The sequence below is a fragment of the Oncorhynchus tshawytscha genome, linkage group LG07 (assembly GCF_018296145.1).
Source record: "Oncorhynchus tshawytscha isolate Ot180627B linkage group LG07, Otsh_v2.0, whole genome shotgun sequence".
NCBI lineage: Eukaryota > Metazoa > Chordata > Actinopteri > Salmoniformes > Salmonidae > Oncorhynchus > Oncorhynchus tshawytscha.
This window is the reverse complement of record NC_056435.1, coordinates 61,366,248-61,392,866: the sequence shown is the minus strand read 5'-3', so window position 1 is coordinate 61,392,866 and position 26,619 is coordinate 61,366,248. Positions and strand designations below refer to the sequence as shown.

At 42.6% G+C, this 26,619-nt stretch overlaps 1 protein-coding gene across 2 annotated transcripts in view; it reads right to left on the bottom strand.

Moving 5' to 3' along the window:
* The window catches only part of LOC112246205 (carbohydrate sulfotransferase 11-like), an 86,863-nt gene that overhangs the window by 44,066 nt on the left and 16,178 nt on the right, over positions 1-26,619 (bottom strand). The window contains exons 2-3 of one of the 2 annotated variants that reach the window (XM_024414505.2): positions 13,940-14,022; positions 107-1,784 (exon numbers count right to left, since the gene is read on the bottom strand). In XM_024414505.2, the coding sequence (XP_024270273.1) occupies positions 939-1,784; positions 13,940-14,022 (929 nt within the window). In that variant the 3' untranslated portion in view covers positions 107-938. Of the gene's footprint in view, positions 1-106; positions 1,785-13,939; positions 14,023-26,619 lie in introns of those variants that run through there. The other variant, XM_024414506.2, reaches the window with a different exon arrangement.

Genomic DNA, 26,619 nt, shown 5'->3' with positions numbered 1-26,619 from the left:
CTCAATATTTCAAACATACACAGTAAATTCAACATATTGCACAGATGGATTCTTACCCTTTGTGTTGACTGCTACGCCAGCATTCCAGACACAGACACACACAAACTGCTTAGATGTGTTTATTTGACTGTCTGATGTTATGGTAGTTATTCCTAATGTCTAAATGTGTGCTCTATCTGCAGTTTGTTGACACTGGGACACAAATATCACAATAAATAAACCCTCCAATGAGAGTCAACTCTCTACAGTATAAGGAAAACACTGATGTCACATTTCCAGAGGATGTCATGCACCTTTAAGTCATAAGGCCCACTGAAAGGCACTGATAGAGATACTCTCAGCACCCCTGTTACTTCAGATCACTTGCGTTCCTTTTAGTCTTACTGTAGAATGGTGGTGACAAAATAAACTTTGAAAGAAAAAATAATCATTGTAACCAAAGTTTGTTGGTGGTGTCAAAGTTTGGTCATTTTGAGTTAATGTGCACTTGAGGTGCATTTTACACATACAGAGGCAATCATTTAATCTCCATTGGCTCATTGCTAACAGTACAACATCTTCATCTTTAAGTGTCCATTCCCCGTTGTCTCATCTTAAAGCCACTCTCACTTTTGATATGAAAGATATCTTTAGTTCCTTAGATTTCACCAGGTTAGTCCTCTCCGTAAAACATACCTGTGCTTTGAAGAGTCCCAGGACCCATGTTAAAAGTGTCTGTACCACTTCTTTTGAACCCTCTGTCAGAGGTTATACATAATGTTGTTATAAGCAACAGCTGTTAAAAGCCGCCAGAATAGCTGACATCAGCTATACATCACAAGTAATAAGCTAGTGGGGCCGGGCACAATGTCACGCTTCCAACTACTACGTTCCAACTACTACGTAGTGCTTATGATAGATGGTTCAAACTAAGGCTCCTCCTAAGAAGCGTAAAGTCATCAAAATGTCAGGTACTCCGGCGTGGAGTAGTTGAACAGCAGGAAGTCCATGTGGTAGAGGTTATACAGCTTCTTCTGATAGAAGGGTCTGATGTTGTTGAAGAACTGAGCAGCCATGTCTCCCGTAGTCCTGGTGTTCTTGGCCGAGGCAGGGAAAGTCACCTGGCCCTCCACCCCAGCCAGCTGCAGCACGTAGCGGGAGTCCTGCTCCAGCGTCTCGTACTTGCCCACCACGTCGTAGTGGATGAGGCAGGGGTGGCACAGCGAGTGCACACGCTCCCAGTGCTCGTTGAAGGGCTCCTCGCGCTGTGTGGCCGGGTCCACCAGGTAGTACACAAACTCCTCGAAGGAGACGTCGTCTCCCCGCTCCAGTGCTTCGGCCTGGGGGTTGGGCCGGTGCCGGCGGATGATCTTGGTGCCGTAGCGCTTGTGGAAGGCCGTGTTGTAGCTGCGTGTGAACTTGTTGCGGTAAGCTGAAACGAGCCGCTCAAAGGGCTCACGCACGAACACAAACTTCAGGTAGGAGCGCAGCCGCTGGTTGATCTGAGAGGTGGAATACTCAGAGAGTGTGCGCAGGTTGCCAGGCACGTGGGCCTCGTTGGCGGGGATGGCGAGGGGGTCGCGGTGGGGGCCAGCGGCGCCTGTCAGGACCATTAGGACACGCTTCCAGTTGGTGCAGGCCACCTTGGGCACGTAGCAGTAGAGCAGGCCGTGCTGGTCATCCACAATGACGTGCTTGAGGTCCTCGGGGATGAGCACGCGACGCTTGCGCGTGTATGAGCGGCAGGCGTCCTCCAGCAGCTCCCGCCGACCCTGGTGGGTCACCTGCACCGTCGACTGCTCCAGCTGTAAGAGAGGAGAGGATTCCAGACACTGACACAAATGGCAGATGGCTCAGTGTGGTTTAACAGTTAATTGAGCTTGAGGAGAGTAGGAAATGAGATGGCAAGTGGTTATTGCTCGGGGATACATTTTTATATCCATGTCACTGAACACATTGACATATTTTAACATGTTAACACATGAACAAGTTTCAACATTGTACCTCATTAGATAGGAGACAGGAAACTGATCTGGAGAACACCAAAAATATGTAATGTCAGGAGGCTGAGCACAAGCGCTGAACAATCTATTAAGGGTTTTGTCTCCAGAACTAAAATGTTTTGTCTCCAGAACTAAAGTGTTTTGGCTCCAGAACTAAATGAGTTTGGCTCAGGAACTAACTAGTGTTGGCTCCAGAACTAAAGACGTTTGGCTCAGGAACTAATGGAGTTTGGCTCAGGAACTAAATGGTGTTGGCTCCAGAACTAAAAGAGTGTTGGCTCCAGAACTAAAGTTTGGCTCAGGAACTAAAGTTTGGTGTAACTAAATGGTGTTGGCTCTAGAACTAAATGAGTTTGGCTCAGGAACTAACTAGTGTTGGCTCCAGAACTAAAGAAGTTTGGCTCAGGAACTAATGGAGTTTGGCTCAGGAACTAAATGGTGTTGGCTCCAGAACTAAAAGAGTGTTGGCTCCAGAACTAAAGAAGTTTGGCTCAGGAACTAATGGAGTTTGGCTCAGTAACTAAATGGTGTTGGCTCTAGAACTAAATGAGTTTGGCTCAGGAACTAACTAGTGTTGGCTCCAGAACTAAAGAAGTTTGGCTCAGTGGAGTTTGGCTCAGTAACAAATGGTGTTGGCTCCAGAACTAAAAGAGTGTTGGCTCCAGAACTAAAGAAGTTTGGCTCAGGAACTAAATGGAGTTTGGCTCAGTAACTAAATGGTGTTGGCTCCAGAACTAAAAGAGTGTTGGCTCCAGAACTAACCCCTATGGCACTTCATGTACAGTGCATTCGGAAAGTATTCAGACCCCTTGACTTTTCCAAATTTTGTTACATTACAGCCTTATTCGAAAATGAATTAAATAGTTGTTTTCCTCGTCAATCTACACACAATACCCCATAATGAAAAAGAAAAATAAGGTTTTTAGAAAATGTTGTTAATGTATAATTTAAAAAAAACTGAAATATCACATTTGCATAAGTACACAGACCCTTTACTCAGTACTTTGTTGAAGCACCTTTGGCAGCGATTACAGCCTCGAGTCTTCTTGGGTATGACGCTATAAGCTTGGCACACCTGTATTTGGAGAGTTTCTCCAATTCTTCTCTGCAGATCCTCTCAAGCTCTGTCAGGTTGGATGGGGAGCATTGCTGCTATTTTCAGGTCACTCCAGAGATGTTCGATTGGGTTCAATTCCGGGCTCTGGCTGGTGCACTCAAGGACATTCAGAGACTTGTCCCGAAGCCACTCCTGCGTTATCTTGGCTGTGTGCTTAGGGTCATTGTCTTGTTGGAAGGTAAACCTTCACCCTAGTCTGGAGGTCCTGAGCACTCTGGAGCAGGTTTTCATCAAGGATCTCTCTGTACTTTGCTCCGTTCATCTTTCCCTCAATCTAGACTCATCTACCAGTCCATGCCGCTGAAAAACATCCCCACAGCAAGATGCTGCCACCACCCTCTTTCACCGCAGGGATGGTGCCAGGTTTCCACCAGGCGTGAGGCTTGCCATCAGGGCAAAATAGTTTAATCTTGGTTTCATCAGTCCAGATAATCTTGTTTTTCATGGTCTGAGTCTTTAGGTGCCTATTGGCAAAATCCAAGCGGGCTGTCATCTGCCTTTTACTGAGTGGTTTCCGTCTGGCCACTCTACCATAAAGGCCTGGTTGTTGGAATGATGCAGAGATGGTTGTCCTTCTGGAAGGTTCTCCCATCTCCACAGAGGAACTCTGAAGCTCTGTCAGAGTGACCATCGGGTTCCTGGTCACCTCCCTGCCCAAGGCCCTTCTCCCCGATTGCTCAGTTTGGCCGGGCAGCCAGATCTAGGAAGAGTCTTGGTAGTTCCAAACTTAATCCATTTAAGAATGATGGAAGCCACTGGTGTTCTTGGGGACCTTCAATGCTGCAGAAATGTGTTGGTACTCTTCCCCAGATCTGTGCCTCGACACAATCCTGTCTCGGAGCTCTACGGACAATTCCTTTGACCTCATGGTTTGGTTTTTACTCTGACATGCACTGTCAACTGTGGGACCTTACAGTTGAAGTCGGAAGTTTACATACACCTTAGCTAAATACATTAAAACTCAGTTTCACAATTCCTGACATTTATTCCTCATAAAAATCCCCTGTCTTAGGTCAGTTAGGATCACCACTTTATTTGAACAATGTGAAATGTCAGAATAATAGAAGAGAGAATGATTTATTTCAGCTTTTATTTCTTTCATCACATTCCCAGTGGGTCAGAAGTTTACATACACTCAACTAGTATTTGGTAGCATTGCCTTTAAATTGTTTAACTTGGGTCAAATGTTACAGGTAGCCTTCCACAAGCAATGTTGGCCCATTCCTGACAGAGCTGGTGTAACTGAGTCAGGTTTGTAGTCCTCCTTGCTCACACACACATTTTCAGTTTTGCCCACAAATTTTCTAGAGGATTGAGTTCGGGGCTTTATGATGGCCGCTCCAATACCTTGACTTTGTTGTCCTTAAGCCATTTTGCCACAGCCTTGGAAGTATGCTTGGGGTCATTGTCTATTTGGAAGACCCATTTGCGACTGATGTCTGATGTCTTGAGATATTGCTTCAATATATACACATAATTTTCCTGCTTCATGATGCCATCTATTTGTGAAGTGCACGAGTCCCTCCTGCAGCAAAGCACCCCCACAACATGATTCTGCCACCCCATGCTTCACGGTTGGGATGGTGTTCTTCGGCTTGCAAGCCTCCCACTTTTTTCCTCCAAACATGACGATGGTCATTATGGACAAACAGTTCTATTTTTGTTTCATCAGATCAGAGAACATTTCAAAAGCACAATATTTGTCCCCATGTGCAGTTGCAAACCGCACTCTGGCTTTTTTATGGCGGTTTTGGAGCAGTGGCTTCTTCCTTGCTTAGCGGCCTTTCAGGTTATGTCAATATAGGACTCATTTTACTGTGGATATAGATAATTTTGTACCCGTTTCCTCCAGCATTTTCACAAGGTCCTTTGCTGTTGTTGTCATCTCTAGGAGACAGAACGCGTCTCCTTCCTGAGTGGTATGACGGCTGCGTGGTCCCATGGTGTTTATACTTGCGCACTATTGTTTGTACAGATGAAGGTGGTACCTTCAGGCATTGGAAATTGCTCCCATGGATGAACCAGACTTGTGGAGGTCTACAATTTTCTTTCTGAGGTCTTGGCTGATTTCTTTTGATTTTCCAATGAAATCAAGCAAGGAGGCAATGAGTTTGAAGGTAGGCCTTGAAATACATCCACAGGTACACCTCCAATTGACTCAAATGATGTCAATTAGCCTATCAGAAGCTTCTAAAGCCATGACATAATGTTTAAAGGCACAGTCAATTTAGTGTATGTAAACTTCTGACCCACTGGAATTGTGATACAGTGAATAATAAGTGAAATAATCTCTGTAAACAATTGTTGGAATATTTACTCGTGTCATGCACAAAGTAGATGTTTTAACCGACTTGCCAAAACTATAGTTTGTTAACAAGAAATGTGTGGAGTGGTTGAAAAACGAGTTTTAATGACTCCAACCTAAGTGTATGTAAACTTTCGACTTCAACTGTATGTAGACAGGTGTGTGCCTTTCCAAATCATGGAAAGGGCACATCTCAAGGATGATCAATGGAAACAGGATGCACCTGAGGTCAATTTCTAGCCTCATAGCAAAGGGTCTGAATACTTACATAAATAGGGTATCTGTTTTTTATTTTGTATAAATTTGCAAACATTTCTAAAAACCTGTTTTTGCTTTGTCGTTATGGGGTATTGTGTGTAGATTGTTGAGGGGGAAAAATGATTTAGTCAATTTTAGAATATGACTAAAGTAACAAAATGTGGTAAAAGTCCAGGGGTTTGAATACTTTCCGAAGGCACTGCATATCTAAAGTAATTTGATAGATAAGCAATATGGTTGTAGTGCCACCTTGTCCTCAGATAGGCTAGCTGAGAGGAAGATATTGCAATATGGTTGTAGGGTAAAACTTGATTTGGATAGTCCATCTATAGATGCTCTACATACTATCTACAGACTATTAGTAACATTTAAGCTAACTATCTACAAACCCTAACCTTAACCCTTATCCTAACCCTAAACTTAACCCTTATTCTAAACCTAACCCTCAGATAGGCTAGCTGGGAGAAACAAAATGGTTGTACCCATCCAATCCTTTCTGATCTACTTGTGCCTTGTAGAGGCTGGGGGTTGTTTCTGGGCGGGGGCCTTTGTCTATGACTATGAGAAGAAGAAAAAAAACACCCTTCAAAGGTCAGGCTTGGACCTCCTGTTTATTGACATTACGAAGTTACTTACAGGGGCTGAAACACTCCTCGCATTCCAATGTCACTTCATATAATTAAATCAACACCTTGACTTTACCCCCACGGAAAAAATGTATTCTGAAAAGGAATTAGCTACATGCTTATGCAGTAGTATAAATGTCTGGGAGATGAACCAAACTGGGCATAATCTGTACAATGTAGTTTATCTCCAGAAAATTGAGAGTTCAGGTGGGCCTTCATGCTTCAGTATACAAAGGAAAGGAGGGGTGCTCAACAACAATGACAAAAAATCATGAAAAGGGCTTATCAAGAAACATTTCCAAAAGGACAAATTCGAGGTAGAAAGGAGTTGGAGCACTCAAAAAAAGCAGAGATGTATTTAATGTAGCTAACTTTAATCCATTGTACAGGATACGAACAGGTGATGGTCGTTTTGACGTCATGCTGACGTCTTCGAAGAAATTTAGAGAATATGAGGAGAGGTAGAAAATAAGATGAAAATGTGTGCATTACGGAGTCTGCAACCAAGAGAAGAGTATGTTCATCCTGAATGACACTAAATAACAGCTTCTCTAAATGATCTTATTGTTTGTCAAACTTCATAGTTGAGTTTCATTGACCCATCTCTCTCCCTCTTGTAACACACACACAAACACTGCAGCTGGATGTCCTAATCACATTCAATCTCTCCCATCCACACACCACTGCACTAACACTTCAGTTCAGCCAGTTCAACGTGGCTTCCTTCCTGTACAAAACCTGTATTTACTCTCTCCTGTATTTACGCCTTCCAGTTACTCAGCCAAATGCGGAGGCTCTCAGTTTGCCTCAGTGTCTAGTGGCATGTGTCGTCCTCTGTCCTGGTTTGAGAAGACACTGTTGACACTGAAATTTCAAGGACACACTGGAGCAGGCAACACCGATGCTAACGGAGGCTTCACTCACTGTGTAGCTGGGTAGTTACATCTTTCTATCAAACAATTTTGTCACGGCAGAAGTTAAAGTAAAACCTCAAGTAAACTATTACTTGATCTTTGTCATCAGTGAGGCACAAGGTAACTTGCCAATGTCATTCATTATCCCTGATAGTGTAAAGACGATCTTCCATAAAAATCTTGATCTTAATTTGTGGAGCAAAATGTATTTTGATGGCACATATTCTTATCTGGAGTCGTCCCTGTCGGCTACGATTTACCTCAAATAGATACTACGTGCTCCTTGTAAACCTAGGGGTAACTGGCGCATGCAAAGTCAACTCCACATGCATTGTAAAACATTTGCTTAGGTTAAACTTCTTGTAAGAAGTCATTGTTGATGTTGTTGATGTTATACCCACATTTATAAAACATTCCCAAACCAGAAACCGTGGACTGATGGCATCATTCGCGTGAAACTGAAAGTGCGAACCACTGCTTTTAACCAGGGCAAGGTGACCGGAAACATGACCGAATACAAACAGTGTAGCTATTCCCTCCGCAAGGCAATCAAACAAGCTAAGCGTCAGTATATAGACAAAGTAGAGTCGCAATTCAACGGCTCAGACACAAGAGGTATGTGGCAGGGTCTACAGTCAATCAAGGATTACAAAAAGAAAACCAGCCCCGTCGCGGACCAGGATGTGGTCTGCGCATGCTCTGAGGACGCGGCTGGGGATGCCGTCTGGGCCTGCAGCCCTGCGAGGGTTAACACGTTTAAATGTTTTACTCACGTCGGCTGCAGTGAAGGAGAGTCTGCAGGTTTTGGTAGCGGGCCGTGTCAGTGGCACTGTATTGTCCTCAAAGCGAGCAAAAAAGTTATTTAGTCTGTCGGGGAGCAAGACCTGGCTGGTGTGTTTACGGACATATTCAATCAATCCTTATCCCAGTCTGCTGTTCCCACCTGCTTCAAGAGGGCCACCATTGTTCCTGTTCCCAAGAAAGCTAAGGTAACTGAGCTAAACGACTACCGCCCCGTAGCACTCACTTCCGTCATTATGAAGTGCTTTGAGAGACTAGTCAAGGACCATATCACCTCCACCCTACCTGACACCCTAGACCCACTCCAATTTGCTTACCGCACCAATAGGTCCACAGACGATGCAATCTCAACCACACTGCACACTGCCCTAACCCATATGGGCAAGAGGAATACCTATGTGAGAATGCTGTTCATCGACTACAGCTCAGCATTTAACACCATAGTACCCTCCAAACTCATCATCAAGCTCGAGACACTGGGTCTCGACCCCACCCCGTGCAATTGGGTACTGGACTTCCAACTCAATCATCAAGTTTGCGGATGACACTACAGTGGTAGGCTTGATTACCAACAACGACGAGGCGGTCTACAGGGAGGAGGTGAGGGCCCTCAGTGTGTGGTGTCAGGAAAATAACCTCACACTCAACGTCAACAAAACAAAGGAGATGATTGTGGACTTCAGTAAACAGCAGAGGGAGCACCCCCCTATCCACATCGACGGGACAGTAGTGGAGAGGGTAGTAAGTTTTAAGTTCCTCGGCGTACACATCACGGACATACTGAATTGGTCCACCCACACAGACAGCATCGTGAAGAATGTGCAGCAGCACCTCAGGAGGCTGAAGAAATTCAGCTTGTCACCAAAAGCACTCACAAACTTCTACAGATGCACAATCGAGAGCATCCTGTCGGGCTGTATCACCGCCTGGTACGGCAACTGCTCCGCCCACAACCGTAAGGCTCTCCAGAGGGTAGTGAGGTCTGCACAACGCATCACCGGGGGCAAACTACCTGCCCTCCAGGACACCTACAGCACCCGATGTCACAGGAAGGCCATAAAGATCATCAAGGACAATAACCACCCGAGCCACTGCCTGTTCACCCCGCTATCATCCAGAAGGCAAGGTCAGTACAGGTGCATCAAAGCAGGGACCAAGAGACTGAAAATCAGCTTCTATCTCAAGGCCTTCAGACTGTTAAACAGCCACCACTAACATTGAGTGGCTGCTGCCAACATACTGACTCAACTCCAGGCACTTTAATAATGGAAATTGGTGTAAAAATGTATCACTAGCCACTATAAACAATGCTACTTAATATAATATAATGTTTACATACCCTACATTACTCATCTCATATGTATATGTATATACTGTACTCTATATAATCTACTGCATCTTTATTTAATACATGTATCACTAGCCACTTTAAACTATGCCACTTTGTTTACATACCCTACATTACTCATCTCATATGTATATACTGTACTCGATACCATCCACTGCATCTTGCCTATGCCGTTCTGTACCATCACTCATTCATATATCTTTATGTACATATTCTTTATCCCCCTTACACTTTTGTGTATAAGGTAGTAGTTGTGGAATTGTTAGGTTAGATTACTTGTTGGTTATTACTGCATTGTCGGAACTAGAAGCACAAGCATTTCGCTACACTCGCATTAACATCTTCTAACCATGTGTATGTGACAAATACGATTTGATTTTAATTGAATTACACCCTTTTTACTTTTTAGCACGTGTTATTTCTTACACTAGTACCCCAGGTCATCTTAGGTTTCTTTACATACAGCCGACAAGAACTACTGAATATAAGATCAGCGTCAACTCACCATCAGTACGACCAAGAATATGTTTTTCGCGACGCGGATCCTGTGTTCTGCCTTACAACCAGTGTAACCGAGTGGATCACATGCAGCGACCAAAAAAAAAAACGACTCAGAAAAAGAGGGAAACGAAGCGGTCTTCTGGTCAGACTCCGGAGACGGGCACATCGTGCACCACTCCCTAGCATTCTTCTTGCCAATGTCCAGTCTCTTGACAACAAGGTTGATGAAATCCGAGCAAGGGTAGCATTCCAGAGGGACATCAGAGACTGTAACGTTCTCTGCTTCACGGAAACATGGCTAACTGGAGAGACGCAATCCGAAGCGGTGCAGCCAGCGGGTTTCTCCACGCATCGCGCCGACAGAAACAAACATCTTTCTGGTAAGAAGAGGGGCGGGGGCGTATGTCTTATGGCCAACGTGACATGGTGTGATGAAAGAAACATACAGGAACTCAAATCCTTCTGTTCACCTGATTTAGAATTCCTCACAATCAAATGTAGACCGCATTATCTACCAAGAGAATTCTCTTCGATTATAATCACAGCCGTATATATCCCCCCAAGCAGACACATCGATGGCTCTGAACGAACTTTATTTAACTCTCTGCAAACTGGAAACGATTTATCCGGAGGCTGCATTCATTGTAGCTGGGGATTTTAACAAGGCTAATCTGAAAACAAGACTCCCTAAATTTTATCAGCATATCGATTGCGCAACCAGGGGTGGAAAGACCCTGGATCATTGTTACTCTAACTTCCGCGACGCATATAAGGCCCTGCCCCGCCCCCTTTCGGAAAAGCTGACCACGACTCCATTTTGTTGATCCCTGCCTACAGACAGAAACTAAAACAAGAAGCTCCCACGCTGAGGTCTGTCCAACGCTGGTCCGACCAAGCTGACTCCACACTCCAAGACTGCTTCCATCACGTGGACTGGGAGATGTTTCGTATTGCGTCAGACAACAACATTGACGAATACGCTGATACGGTGTGTGAGTTCATTAGAACGTGCGTTGAAGATGTTGTTTCCATAGCAACGATTAAAACATTCCCTAACCAGAAACCGTGGATTGATGGCAGCATTCGTGTGAAACTGAAGGCACGAACCACTGCTTTTAATCAGGGCAAGGTGTCTGGTAACATGGCTGAATACAAACAGTGCAGCTATTCCCTCCGCAAGGCTATCAAACAAGCTAAGCGCCAGTACAGAGACAAAGTAGAATCTCAATTCAACGGCTCAGACACAAGAGGTATGTGGCAGGGTCTACAGTCAATCACGGACTACAGGAAGAAACCCACCCGATGCTACAGGAAGGCCATAAAGATCATCAAGGACATCAACCACCCGAGCCACTGCCTGTTCACCCCGCTGCCATCCAGAAGGCGAGGTCAGTACAGGTGCATCAAAGCTGGGACCGAGAGACTGAAAAACAGCTTCTATCTCAAGGCCATCAGACTGTTAAACAGCCACCACTAACATTGAGTGGCTACTGCCAACACACTGTCAATGACACTGACTCTACTCCAGCCACTTTAATCATGGGAATCGATGGGAAATGATGTAAATATATCACTAGCCACTTTAAACAATGCTACCTTATATAATGTTACTTACCCTACATTGTTCATCTCATATGCATACGTTGATACTGTACTCTATATCATCGACTGCATCCTTATGTAATACATGTATCACTAGCCACTTTAACTATGCCACTTGGTTTACATACTCATCTCATATGTATATACTGTACTCGATATCATCTACTGTATCTTGCCTATGCTGCTCTGTACCATCACTCATTCATATATCCTTATGTACATATTCTTTATCCCCTTACACTGTGTATGACAGTAGTTTTTTTTGGAATTGTTAGTTAGATTACTTGCTCGTTATTACTGCATTGTCGGAACTAGAAGCACAAGCATTTCGCTACACTCGCATTAACATCTGCTAACCATGTGTATGTGACAAATAACATTTGATTTGATTTGATTTGATTTGACCCTTTAGTGATCCAACATAATATTCTTGTAGGCTTATACAGAGAAGTAAAATGAATACAATTGGTTATAATGATCTTCCAGTTTTGCTTTCTGTCTTCATAAATTCAAACACTTTTCCTCAGAGTATCGCAACACCACGGGGTTCCACTTTGGATAAGCAAAGTGCAAAATATCAAAAATAAAACCGCCAGCGATTTAAAGTAAATTATGTCTTTAGGAGTTCTTCAGTCCTTTGGCATGGGCCTCGGACTCTCCTCCCTGAGATATAATTGGCAACAGCTCACTCCTATAGAACTATTCTTTCTGTACCCTATTCAAGCTCATTTCTCTCACGTTCTCTCCAAGTCTTAGTTCTGGAACAGTCCCTATGTAATGTCATACTGTATAATTGTAGAGACTTTGTGGGCCAGGGCTTATCCTTTGGCCTCAGAAATTTCAATCCGTCGTAGTGACACACTGACTGTACACATTTGTTTTGAAGTTGAATGACATGGGACACTTAAGTAGTCTATTCAACTCTATCGGCTACATACACGTAGTGTACAAAACATTAAGAACCCCTGCTCGCTCTTTCCATGACAGACTGACCAGGCGAATCCAGGTGAAAGCTATTGTCCCTTATTGACGTCACTTGTTAAATCCACTTCAATCAGTGTAGATGAAGGGGAGGAGACAGGTTAAAGGATTTTTAAGCCTTGAGATTATTGAGACATGGATGGTGTATGTGTGCTACTCAGAAGGTGAATGGGCAAGACAAAATATTTAAGTGCTTTTGAATGGAGTATGGTAGTAGGTGCCAGGTGCACCGGTTTGAGTGTGTCAAGAACTGCAACGCTGCTGGGTTCACGCTCAACAGTTTACCGTGTGTATCAACAATGGTCCACCACCCAAAGGACACCCAGCCAACTAGATACAATGGTGGGAAGGAGAGGCGGGAGATAGAGACAAATCCTGGCAAAATTAAAAAGTCAGGGTTATAATTTTTTTATAAGAGACAGTTTTATATTTTTCAATCAAGTGCCTGTCCAAAATAATTAGATTTTGCTAACCAATGTCTGACTGCAGTCTAGAATCGTCAAGTCAGGGCTTTTGTTTGATGAGGAACTTCAAAGTACTGTAGTTGATTCCAGGAATTATCCAACTAGGATTTGTGGAAAACCTGGGCATTTTGGAAAAGTTACTGGAATTTTCCAACCCTAACTAGACGGTAAACAAAAACATAAGAAATGTCAAGGGTTGCACCTGTATCAATCACTGACAGTCACTAGTAACTACAGGAGACAGTTTGAAAGGCTTGAAATTAGTACAGATTGTGAGACACCCAAAACCATGGAGCATGAGGAACATCTGTAGTAGCAATGTGCGATTAATAATGATGATTTCATCTAAATCTGCTTTTACAGACCAGTAACTTCAGAAACAGAATTATTGTAAACATGGATTGGAAATGTATTTTATTAGGGGCTTACGCTGACAAAATTCCCATAGATGCCAAAGATGTTAATCATCATTCTGCAGTTGCTTGAAAAATGTAATATTGGTTGAGGAAAGCTGACAAGAGAACTCTTATTTCAGTTGTTAACACCATGTCATACCCTGACCGTAGTTCCTTTTTATGTCTCTATTTTGGTTTGGTCGGGGTTGGGGTGGGCATTCTATGTTGTGTTTCTATGTTTTCTATGTGTTTGGCCTGGTATGCTTCCCAATCAGAGGCAGCTGTCTTTCGTTGTCTCTGATTGAGAACCATACTTAGGTAGCCTGTTCCCACCTGGTGTGTGTGGGTAGTTGTTTCCTGTTTTGTCACCTTTCAGGACGGTTTCAATTGTCGTTGTTTCACTTGGTTATTTTGTATTTCGTGTTCAGTTATATTACATTAAAACGGACACCTTCCACGCTGCGGCAGCTAAATTTATATAGGGGAAACACTGATAAGAGACTTTCAGCAAGTAAGCAGTAAGTACAGAATAGTTTACCAATGATTTTATTTTCACAAATCACCTATTCTAACTCATAAAACATGACCAAAAAGAAGTTCAGTGGTCATCAACGTGAATCCTACCTGGTAGTGGGCAGGACTTACCTGGTCACTGTCATAGAGCATCTGGAGTGGACTCCTCCATGACTTCCCCTGGCCGCTGCTCCTCCCACTACCCTGTGCTGAGGCTGAGAAAACGCAGACGGGTACACACGTCAAGGTCAACACAGACAAATTACCTACAGTACACACTCAAGACCATCTGAGTCTGTATCTCTCCTGCATTCTGATTTGGTATATACAGTCCATGGGATGCCATTGTGGCAACCCATGAGGTATTGCAGGTTAATACTGATTATCCCATCTAAATGCAAATGTCATGTCAATTTTATGTTGACCCAAATGCTTGATAAGCGAGCTAAATTACAACTTTCTAAGGGGGATAATCGTTAACCATGTTAAATGTAAAGGTATGAATGCAACAACAACCTGACACTTTCATACATCCTAATAACAAAGAAGTCACACGACAAGTACCATTGAGAATCTCAGGTAAACCAGAGGAGAAACTCGCCAATGGGTCATTTATTACATATTATAAACTGGGTGGTTCGAGCCCTGAATGGTGATTGGCTGACAGCCGTGGTATATCAGACCGTATACCTAGGGTATGACAAAACATTTCATTTTACTGCTATAATTACGTTGGTAACCAGTTTATAATAGCAATAAGGCACCTCAGGGGTTTGTGGTATATGGCCAATATACCATGGCTAAGCTCTGTATCCAGGCACTCCGCATTGTGTCGTGCATAAGAACAGCCTTAGCCGTGGTATATTGGCCATATACCAGACCTCCTCGGGCCGTATTGCTCAACTGTACACACCTGAGGGTCATTAAACACCAACACACAGGTGCACACCCAAAATGACATCTTATACAACACTACAGGTTGTCATAGAAACACACAAAAGAGAAAGAAAAGAAACCAGGCCTCAAAAAAAGACTGTGCATCCATTCAGACTACTAATGTACCTCTTACTGTAGCGCTCTGCTAAACATACAATGCAGCAACACTGCAGAAAACAGCTCTCCTTTATGGAAGTAACTGATGAGAGGCAAAAAAGGGAAAATCCCGAAACCACATGGGTACTGAGGCATAGCAATGAGAGAGAACCAAGGGGGCAGATGGAGTATAAACAGAGGTAGAAAACCTCTGTGACTACTTTAGAGTTCCTTTAAATAACATGACATGGCGTTTAGATTGTTGTTGTTGTCATTTCATATGCTGTTGCTCTTTTAGTTCCTTGGTAGTTGTGGGAGCGTAAGTTTTTGTTTTCCCATTGGTTCTGGGAACGGAGCCATGAGTTTCCTGACCAGTAAAACTGTATTTTTTTTTTTACGTTCTGAGAATGGAAGTGAAAATCTGGGACTTTTGTTTTTCGGTTGCTGGGAGGTTCTGAGAACATTATAATCGAGTTCCTTTAAAGTTTTCCTGGGAGGTTTTAATAACGTTCTGAGAATGAAAATTCTAGTTTTTTTTTTGTGTTTTGAATATCTTAACTTTCACTGAATGTTTCAATAAGACTTTCAATAACACTGCTAGCTTACAGTACATTCTGCTGAAGTAATGAAATACGTTATTTAATGTATTTCAAAATAATGTTATGTTGTCAAGTTTCTTAAATGTGCTGAGCATGTTACAAAGCTAAGCAATTATCTTGCACCATTCCCAGAACATTGTGGGAAGGTTATATGCAAAATAACCAAAGGACAACCATGCTCCCACCAAGCTCTAAGAAACATATGGTTCTCAGAACATTATCTGTTAGCTGGGTAGAGACAAAGAGTCACAGATATGGTCCCTCGGGGCAAGGGGAGGGGTAGGTGAGGGTGCAGACAGACAGGGCATGGCTGAGATCATGTTCTGCATTTTGGTACCATCAAGCATAACTTCAAAAACCCTACATAATAAATGGCATTGAAGACCAAATGTGTTACCTATAAGGGAATGTACAAGAATGGAGAATTCAGCTACTGACATGCTTATGATTTAAAATTAAATTAGATAGCAACACTTCAGTAACTATACTGAACAAAATTATAAAATGCAAAATGTTTTTACTGAGTTACAGTTCATAGAAAGAAATCAGTCAATTTATATAAATTCATTAGGTCCAAATCTATGGATTTCACATGATTGGGCAGGGGCGCAGCTATGGGTCGGCCTTGGAGGGCATAGGGCCAGCCACTGGTAAGCCAGGCCCAGCCAATCAGAATGAGTCTTTCCCCACAAAAGGGCTTTATTAAATATCAAACCAAAGTTTATTTGTCACCTGCTCCGAATACAACAGGTGTAGACAGTGAAATGCTTACTTACAGGTTCTAACCAACAGGGCAATTTCTAAGTTAAAAAAGGTATTAGGTGAACAATAGATAAGTAAAGAAATAAAAACAACAGTAAAAAAGACAGTGAAAAATAACAGTAGTGAGGCTACATACAGTAGAGAGGCTACATACAGGCACCGGTTAGTCGGGCTGATTGAGGTAGTATGTACATGTAGGTATGGTTAAAGTGAATATGCATATATGATAAACAGAGAGTAGCAGTAGCGTAAAAGAGGGATTGGCGGGTGGTGGGTGGAGGGACACAATGCAGATAGTCAGGGTAGCCAATGTGCGGGGGCACCGGTTGGTCGGGCTAATTGAGGCTCCAGTGTTGAGGATCAGAGTATCAGATGTGTTGCTACCTACCCTCACCACCTGGTGGCGGCCTGTCAGGAAGTCCAGGATCCAGTTGCAGAGGGAGGTGTTTAGTCCCAGGATCCTTAGCTTAGTGATGAGCTTTGAGAGTACTATGGTGTTGAATGCTGAGCGCAGGGCAGTGTGGAGAAAGGGAAAGGGCAGTGTGGAGTGCAATAAAGATGGCATCATCTGTGGATCTATTGGGGTGTTGTGTAAATTGGAGTGGGTCTAGGGTTTCTGGGATAATGATGTTGATGTTAGTCTTTACCAGCCTTTCAAATTACTTCATGGCTACGGACGTGAGTGCTACGGGTCTGTAGTCATTTAGGCAGGTTGCTTTAGTGTTCTTGGGCACAGGGACTATGGTGGTCTGCTTGAAGCATGTTGGAATTACAGACTCGATCAGGGACATGTTGAAAATGCCAGTGAAGACACCTGCCAGTTGGTCAGCACATGCCCGGAGCACACGTTCTGGTAATCTGTCTGGCCCCGCGGCCTTGTGTATGTTGACCTGTCTAAAGGTCTCACTCACGTCGGCTAAGGAGAGCGTGATCACACAGTCATCCGGAACAGCTGATGCTCTTATGCATGCCTCAGTGTTGCTTGCTTTGAAGCGAGCATAGAAGTGATTTAGCTCGTCTGGTAGGCTCGTGTCACTGGGCAGCTCGCGACTGTGCTTCCCTTTGTAGTCTGTAATAGTTTGCAAGCCCTGCCACATAAGACGAGTGTCGGAGCCGGTGTAGCATGATTCAATCTTAGCCCTGTATTGTCGCTTTGCCTGTTTGATAGTTTGTCTGAGGGCATAGTGGGATTTCTTATAAGCGTCCGGGTTAGAGTCCCGCAACTTGAAAGTGGCAGCTCTACCCTTTAGCTCAGTGCAAATGTTGCCTGTAATCCATGGTTTCTGGTTGGGGTATGTACATACAGTCACTGTGGGGACGACATCCTCGATGCACTTATTGATAAAGCCAGTGACTGATGTGGTGCACTCCTCAATGCCATCGGAAGAGTCCCGGAACATGTTCCAGTCTGTGCTAGCAAAAGAGTCCTGTAGTTTAGCATCTGCTTCATCTGACCACTTTTTTAATAGACTGAGTCACTGGTGCTTCCTGCTTTAAATTTTTGCTTGTAAGCAGGAATCAGAAGGATAGAATTATGGTCAGATTTACCAAATGGACGGTGAGGGAGAGAGAGCTTTGTACGCGTCTCTGTGTGTGGAGTAAATGTGATCTAGAATTGTTTTCCTTCTGGTTGCACATTTGTTGATGTTGATAGAAATGAGGTAGAACTGATTTAAGTTCCCTGCATTAAAGTCTCCGGCCACTAGGAGCGCCGCCTCTGGGTGAGCGGTTTCCTGTTTACTTATACAGCTGACTGAGTGCTGTCTTAGTTCCAAGCATCCGTCTGTGGTGGTAAATAAACAGCCACAAAAAGTATAGCTGAAAACTCTCTTGGAAAACAGTGTGGTCTGCAGTTTATCATAAGATACTCTACTTCAGGCGAGCAAAATACCTCTTCGAATTTATTGTCCAATGATTGCACGTTGACGAGTAATATTGACAATAACGGCAGCTTTCCCACTCGCCTTCTGCGGATCCTTACGAGGCATAGCACAATTGGTTGGGCGCCCGTAAAACTGCTGGAATTTCTTCCGGTGCCATTTTATCCTTAAAAGACGGAAAAACACCAATGTTGGAGGCGGCTTATGGTAGATAAATGAACATTCAATTACCTGCCAACAGCTCGATTGGACATTCCTGCAGTCAGCATGCCAATTGCATGCTCCCTCAAAACAAACTTGACATATGTGGCATTGTGTTGTGCGACAACTGCACATTTTAGAGTGGCCTTTTATTGTCCCCAGCACAAGGTGCACCTGTGTAATGATCATGCTGTTTAATCAGCTTCTGGATATACCACACTTGTCAGGTGGATGGATTATCTTGGCAAAGGAGACATGCTCACTAACAGGGATGTAAACAATTAAGGTTTTTGTGCGAATGAAACATTTGTGGGATTTTTTATTTCAGCTCATGAAAAATGGGACCAACACTTTACATGTTGCGTTTACTTATTTTTTCAGTATAATTAAATACTTTCAGAGGGAAGAAACTTCAATAACTAATGTTACTAGGTTCTGTCAGATCCAGACATATCCCAATTTTCAAGATTTTCTTCTTTTCTTTTGGGCCATCCATATTACAAGGTCTTGTTGAAATGGACAGATTCCACCATTCTTCTGCGACTGGGCAAAACAAACTGATGTGTCACTAGCGCCACACACACACACATGGTACAAGATCAAACAGAGAACAACATCTCCAACTCATGCACCCTACAGTACACACCAGTCTGGTGGAGATATTTAGACTGAAGAGCCTGCTACTGATTGCACAAGGTCTTCCTACATACCCAACTGTCCTCTGACCCAACCATGGTAGATTGGTCTAAAATGAAACGTTATCATACTAGTCACTAGTGCTTGATTCAACCAGTATTGCATGTGTAGTCTACTCACATCACACCCGAGATCCATCAGCACAAGAGGACATCAACATTCAGAAAATATGTTTATATAGTCATCCCATATGTTCCTATATGTTCGGCTCATTTGGCAAAAGCAAGATGGTTAATGTTTATGTTAAGTTTGAGGGGTATTGCAAACAGCAGAAGCACATACTGTAACCAGACAATGAAATCTAGCAGTACGAAGGACATATAGTGTGGCCTATATCCTTTTATAAACTGGGTTGTTCGATCCCTGAGTGCTGATTGGCTGACAGACATGGTATATCAGACAATATACCACAGGTATGACAAAACATTTATTTTTACTCTTCTAATTATGTTGGTAACCAGTTTATAATGGCAATAAGGCACCTCAGGGGTTTGTGATATATGACCAATATACCTCGGCTAAGGGCTGTATCCAGGCAATCCGCGTTGCGTCATGCATAAGAACAGCCCTTAACCGTGGTATATTGGCCATATACCACACCTCCTCGGGCCTTATTGCTTAAGCATAGGCTTCACAATTGAAAATTCCAAAATTATTCTTAGAGCAGCAAAGTCAAATCATTCTCAGCTCGTTAGCCAGGTACACAAGCTTTCAGTTGCTTTTAATATCTTCTCCCCTGCTTTAATGACCTGCACTGTTCCTGTCAATATGACTTGTACTAACTCGGTCCTGTTAAGACTTTAAAAGCAGTCAGTCTCAAGTTCAAAGGCAAAGAGTTTAAATAGGAACGCTATACAGAGGCGCTTCTCAAACCTGTTTCAACTCTAGAGTAAAGCTATACGGAGGCACTTAAGCCTTGTTCACAGTGCAGGCCTTAATGCTCAAATCAGTTTAGTTTTTTAAATCAGTTTTGGAATACTCACTGTCCAAACAGCAAGTTAGTCACTTCTAAGGCTAGTTGCCATAGTAACCATGGGTGTGGCGCAATGGGGTAGGCTGATTGGTGTTGGTGCTACTGTTTATGATCCCTCAAAAGTAATGTTGCAAGCTATGGTGACAACAACACCTGTCATGGATGCAGTGGTGTAAAGTACTTAAGTAAAAATACTTTAAAGTACTACCTTAGTAGGCTTTTGGGGTATCTGTAAATAACTATTTATATTTGAAAACTTTTACTTCACTACATTCCTAATGGAAATTAAGTACTTTTGACTCCATAACATTTTCCAGAACACAAAAAATACTTGTCACATTTTAAATGATTAGCAGGACAGGAAATTGTCTAATTCACACTTATCAATAGAACATCCACGGTCATCCCTACTGCCTCTGATCTGGCGGACTTACTAAACACACGTGCTTCAATTGTAAATTATGTCTGAGGAAACCCCTTGCTATCGGCAGGTAGCCTGGAGGGGGCAGCAGGTAGCCTGGCGGGGGCAGCAGGTAGCCTGGTGGAGGCAGCAGGTAGCCTGGTGGGTAGGAGCGTTGGGCCAATAATCCCCAAGCTGACAAGGTAAAAGTCTGTCGTACTGCCCCTGAGCAAGGCAGTTATCCCACTGTTCCCCAGGTGCCGATGACGTGGATGTCAATTAAGGCAGCCCTCCACAAATCTCTGATTCAGAGGGGTTGGATTCAATGCGGAAAGAAACATTTCAGTTGAATGCATTCAGTTGTAAAACGAACTAGGTATCCCCCTTTCCACATCCGTAAAAAAAGAAAAAAGAAAATGGATGCTGTCTGGTTTGCTTTATATAAAGAATTTGAAATGATTTAATACTTAAGTATATATTAGCAATTAAATGTACTTTTGATACTTAAGTATATTTAAAACCAAATACCTTTACTCAAGTATTACAATTGGGTAATTTTTCCACCACTGCATGGATGCTTCCCAGGTGCTTTGAATGTTCAAAATCATAGTGTAAGAACACTTTTAAAGCCTCAAAGGATAAAAGCATCATACTTTCAGAATGAGTCCTTTTTGGCTAGCCACAGCAGTCAGCTAGCTAGGTAGCTGTTTAGCTATCTAGCACATTCACTAATTTGTTCGTTAACTAAACAATTAACGAGGTAGTTAAATACCATGTGTTCTTCTAAAACTGTCAACAGAGTAGCTAGCTAACCAATAAGATATGAGATATGCCAAATAAGTCTAAAAACCACTTGAGGGCAAATAAATCAGATTTGAGTCGCATGGCAAGGAATCAGATTTCTATTCATAGGTGGTTTGAAATGTGGCTTGAAATATCTGATTCCATGTGTTTTTTGGCTGTTCAGACTGCCAGGAAGAAAAGAAACGGATTAAAATTGGACATGCAAAAAAAGATATGAGTCACTGCCAATGTGAGCAGGGCTTTAGAGACCTGGCTCATATGATATGATGCAAAACTCATCATAGTGGCTATATTTCTGCCTCCTTGAACAGTAATCGCTCAGAGATGCACAAAAAAGATAAAGATTTCCCCATTTTTAATTGAGTGGCATCTGTATGTGGACCCAACACTAGCCTTGATTCCACGCGTGTGAGTATGGTACTGCGACACTAACTCAACGCAAATGACTATGCAATTTACCCGTATTAAGAGCAAATTTTATGAGCCTTGCTTTAACTTTCACATAAAAGTTATCGGAAGGCAGTTAATTGCATGAGTCAGGGTATGATTTCATGGTGACTGTTGTGTTTATTCTGGAAAAATGACTTCCGGACAACATAAACCCGCAAAGCCCCAAGGATTTCTCAAATAGACTTTTTACCTCAACAGTTCTGTAAACAACGCAACTCAATGTGCTGTAGACGGATGAACCCAATAAGCATACATTTAGAGAGAGGGAGGACACCTAACTGCTGTGTGGATTCAGTTAAACACACACAGAAGAGGAAGGGCTGGGTGCATCAATAATTCATATAGATGTTTTTTTGTCACATAGAGCGGATAGGTGCAGTGAAATGTGTTGTTTTACAGGGTATGCCATAGTAGTACAGTGCCCCTGGAACAAATGAATATGTGAAATTAAATTTAGCTTAAAAAAGAGCTAAGGACAATGTTAGTCTTGTTCGCATCAAATGGCCCGGCTCTGATAGCTACCATAATCTTGCCCGAGCCCAATCCAATCAACCATTCAAATGCCATCACAATATTTACAACACAGTTGAACTCCAAGCTCTTTAAATACCCATAAGGTTAAGTATCATTATATCCAATTGGATGATGCTGCTGTGACATGAAAACAGTCAATGCCTTAAAACAGTTCTCTTTTCAATGGGAGTCATATTTTACAATGTAAAACTGTCACAATCAATTGAGCTATTTGCCTTCTGAAAACTGCAGACAAGTCCTTTGGACTATCCCTGGTAAATGCTAAACATACTATAACAGTTAGTTCAAAACTGATTTGAGTTATTAGAGGGTAACATCCAGCAGACCAGGGTTTAAACCCACAACCCTTGCAGTTATGCGCACACACACACACCACCTTTTGGCAGAGGCCAAATTAAAGGTTACAATAGCACTGCCAATAATAGACTTTAGTTTAGTAAAAAATTACAAATATGGCTTGGCATGTGGAAATGTTGTATAATGACCCTTCCGGTGTAAAAAAAATATGGAAATAAAAAAATAGACATTTAAAGTGAGAAGTAGGCATTGGTTTAATGCTAAAAACTAAAAGAAATTCACAAGCACCAAAATGCCTACTCCACCCATGCTCTAACAAGGTTTTCCAGCACACAGCTTTCACGTAGTACGGTAGTTATGTTGGTCTAGTGTACTTCAAATAATGTGTATGCAGGTTGCTTAGGATTCAGATCTTCTCAAACAGCCTAATTCAGAGAAATAATGGACTTTACAGTGTCCTATTAAAATAATGTATATACACTGAACAAAAATATAAACGCAACATGTAAAGTGTTGGTCCCATGTTTTATGAGCTGAAATAAAAGATCCCAGAAATGTTCCATAAACACAAAAAGCTTATTTTATTAATAAAATAACATTTAAAATGTTGTGCACAAATTTGTTTACATCCCTGTTAGTCAGCATTTCTCACTTGCCAAGATAATCTATCCACCTGACAGGTGTGGTATATCAAGAAGCTGATTAAACAGCATGATTATTACACAGGTGCACCTTGTGCTGGGGACAATAACTTTCAAATCTAAAATGTGCAGTTTTGTCACACAATATAATGACACATATGTCTCAAGTTGAGGGAACATTTGAGGGAGCGTGCAAATGGCATGCTGACTGCAGGAATGTCCATCAGAGCTGTTGGCAGAGAATTGAATGTTAATTTCGCTACCATAAACTGGCCTCACAACCGCACATCACGTGTAACAACGCCAGCCCAGGACCTCCACATCAGACAGATGATGAAACTGTGGGTTTGGACAACCGAAGAATTTCTGCACAAACTGTCAGAAACTGTCTAATGGAAGCTCATCTGTGTGCTCGTCGTTCTCACCAGGGTCTTGAACTGACTGCAATTCGGTATCATAACTGACTTCAGTGGGCAAATGCTCACCTTCGATGGCCACTGGCATGCTGGAGAAGTGTGCTCTTCACGGATAAATCCCAGTTTCAACTGTACCGGGCAGTATGGCATCGTGTGGGCGAGCGGTTTGCTGATGTCAACGTTGTGAACAGAGTGCTCCATGGTGGCGGTGGGGTTATGGTATCGGCAGGCATAAGCTATGGACAACGAACACAATGGCAATTTGAATGCATTGTTTAGGGTTACGTGACAGACACCGTGGTCTACAAGGCTGTTTAAGCCTTTTGTGGTAGTTCCACCATGTATAAATGTAATGTAATACTATTTGTAAGATCAATAGAGAGTATGGAGGGAAAATGTAGAGTGTGTGGCAAGGAAAATGGCAGACAGGCGATGTGTGTGTCTCTCCTTCTCCACACACGTGTGAGACTTGGCAAGTCTGAGTGCCAAGCCGCGTGTGAACAGTGAACCCACTGACACGCTCCATGCCACAGCAAGGCATGCATGAAATATATATATACTGTAAACTGTAACCCACTGTACCTGGGGATAACCTGAGATATGCACCACCATGAGGGAGAGGGGAGAGTGTGAGAAGCAATAGATGGAACGATACATATTAAACCAAGTCTCTAGATTTGCCATCTGCTGTCCATCTGCATTCAACCCAACAGCTGCTAATTTGGCAAACTAGATCTGAATAACTGCATGCCAATTTTAACTTACTAATAGAAATGACATGTTATTTGTGTAGAGAAACAACTATTTCCACGTTTATAGGTTACGTTTATAGGTTACTTTCTCAACAGACATGGGTTTACTATTTGTTGGCTAATCACAAAAACATGTTGCCTCATTGTCCATGGAAGGGGATTTGTCACTTCAGCCTGGCTCTTGCTCAGGATTTGCGAAAGTGTGGGGCATTTTGTGGTGAAGTGTTACTGTACATATATTTTTTATTGTGTTTTCTAAACACATAAAAACCTCCTTATGGAAACTGCGGCTGTGAATCAAGGCAGCAGACATTTTAAATATGACCACTCCCAAACCTTTTATTGTTTTTTTCTAATTAAAATTAAAATGCCAGAAGTACAGGCAACGTCAGTACTATTTTTGAATGTACTGTCAGTCTAAATAACCTGGCAGAATGTGACTTTAGCTACTGTTCTCCAGGAACAAGCAGAGATGACACATTGAACCAATAAGTGCTCTTAGTACCTTACCTTCCTGTTATTATCATTCAACAAACATGGAAAATTACACACAAAAAAATATTCAAATCACTGTTTGTAGCTATTCCTCTGATGCATAAGCTAATTACAGAGTAGATACACATTAGAGCCTAGCACTTACAACTGTTCATATGTCGTTTCATTGGCAAGCATTGCAAGCCGAACTGCTGAAGATCTAAGTCACGGACTATCACTCAGAATAAGATCATCTACTAGCTAAGTGAGAAAAATGTAAACAGTGAAAGCCAAGTAGACACCCGTCTACCCTACAAAGGGGTTTATAGCACTCCCCCTAAACCTATTTAATGCCAGCTGTTAAGTGCTATTGGTTTCCTTTTGACTAGGCCCCATGCTGATTCCCTCTTTCCCTCCCTGGTACATTAGCAATGGCTTAGTAGATGCAGAATATAGAAAGGCCAATCTTGCGTTAGTCCTGTCCCTGCCATGAACACTGCTCTGTGTGGAAGCAGGGGCCCCCCTCCCCCTCCACAGGCTCTCCAGGTCTGCCAAAGAGAGTGCGCTTTAGTGAGAGACACACTGTGCTGTGTGGAGGCCGATCCCTGCTGTTGCCGCAATGTGTGTGAAGGGTGTTCGTGCGTTTGCACGGGCGCGTGTGTGGTATCTGTTTAACAAGAGTGAGAGTCTTAAAACAGAGTGTTAGCAGATGTGGTACAGGTATCTTCTTGGTCTTGGTCCTAGAGACACACTGTGTGGATTACAGAACATGTGTGGGCTGTTTTCCTATAAGAAAATTCGCTGGGGTAAAAAGAGTAGCAAAGCTGCTAGGCAGCAAGAGGCCCAAAAAGCAAATCAGGTCATGGTGTTCCACAAGGAGGGTCTTCCAGGAGGTGATTGGGTCATCACCAAGGTTTAAGTCTTTAATTCATGGATTGATTGCCCGCCAGGCTGTCCTGGGAACACTGTGTGTGCTATGCCTGTCATGTGCTGATCAGGAGTCAAGTGTTTCACCAAGTGAGGAGAACAAGGCTCTTAACCTCTTAAAATGTATCTAAATGTAATCGAAAATATCCCCAAAAGTAATTATTTATCATGAGAGGTCTATAAACAATAACTAGTAATGCTACATACTGCAAGAAAGGTTAAAATCTCAACTTTCTGAAATGTTTAAAAATAAATTGCTGAGATGTAGCCACTTTTGAGGACACAAGCTCAAGTACACAGTACAAATATGATTTAAAAAAATATGAAAATAACATTTTATGATGTATTGCCTATTTAACAAAGCTGTAAAAATCAGGCTTGAAATTACATAATTTTTCTAAAAACAACAATCAATTGATAAACGACTAACTATACAATTTCACCTTCCATACAACTGTAAAATACATATTTGTATATTTAGTGTTAGAGAACATGTGCATATTTTCTAAAGGTCTCTCGATCAAAACGTCTGCCCCCACTGCTGTGAATGTCACACAGAGCTTTAGCTTAGCTTCCTGAACTCGTTAGGAACATGCCTTTCATCTCATTCTAACCTTGTCCATCTATGCCAAATTTATGAATTATTTTAGATGAATGGCTATAAATCGATCTCTGAATGTGCTGCCGCGACAAAACCACTTTCTCCTGTTGCGTTTCGATGTAAGGATTCCAGGCATATGCGTTGTTGGTGGCTGTAACGTAAGGTCCAGCCAGGGGTTGAAGGATAGTTGGAAGAGTGAATGAAATGGTAGGAGGGACATCCCAGCTTCAAGTGGTGTCAGATTTCCCATCCTGCTTTACAAGGGCAGAAGAGACATTCTCCTGTGTCCATGAGAATCTATGGTGTCCACATATTGATTTATACTGTAAGTGAAAATGTCAGTCAGAACCTGTACCAGGACCACGCAGGTCCC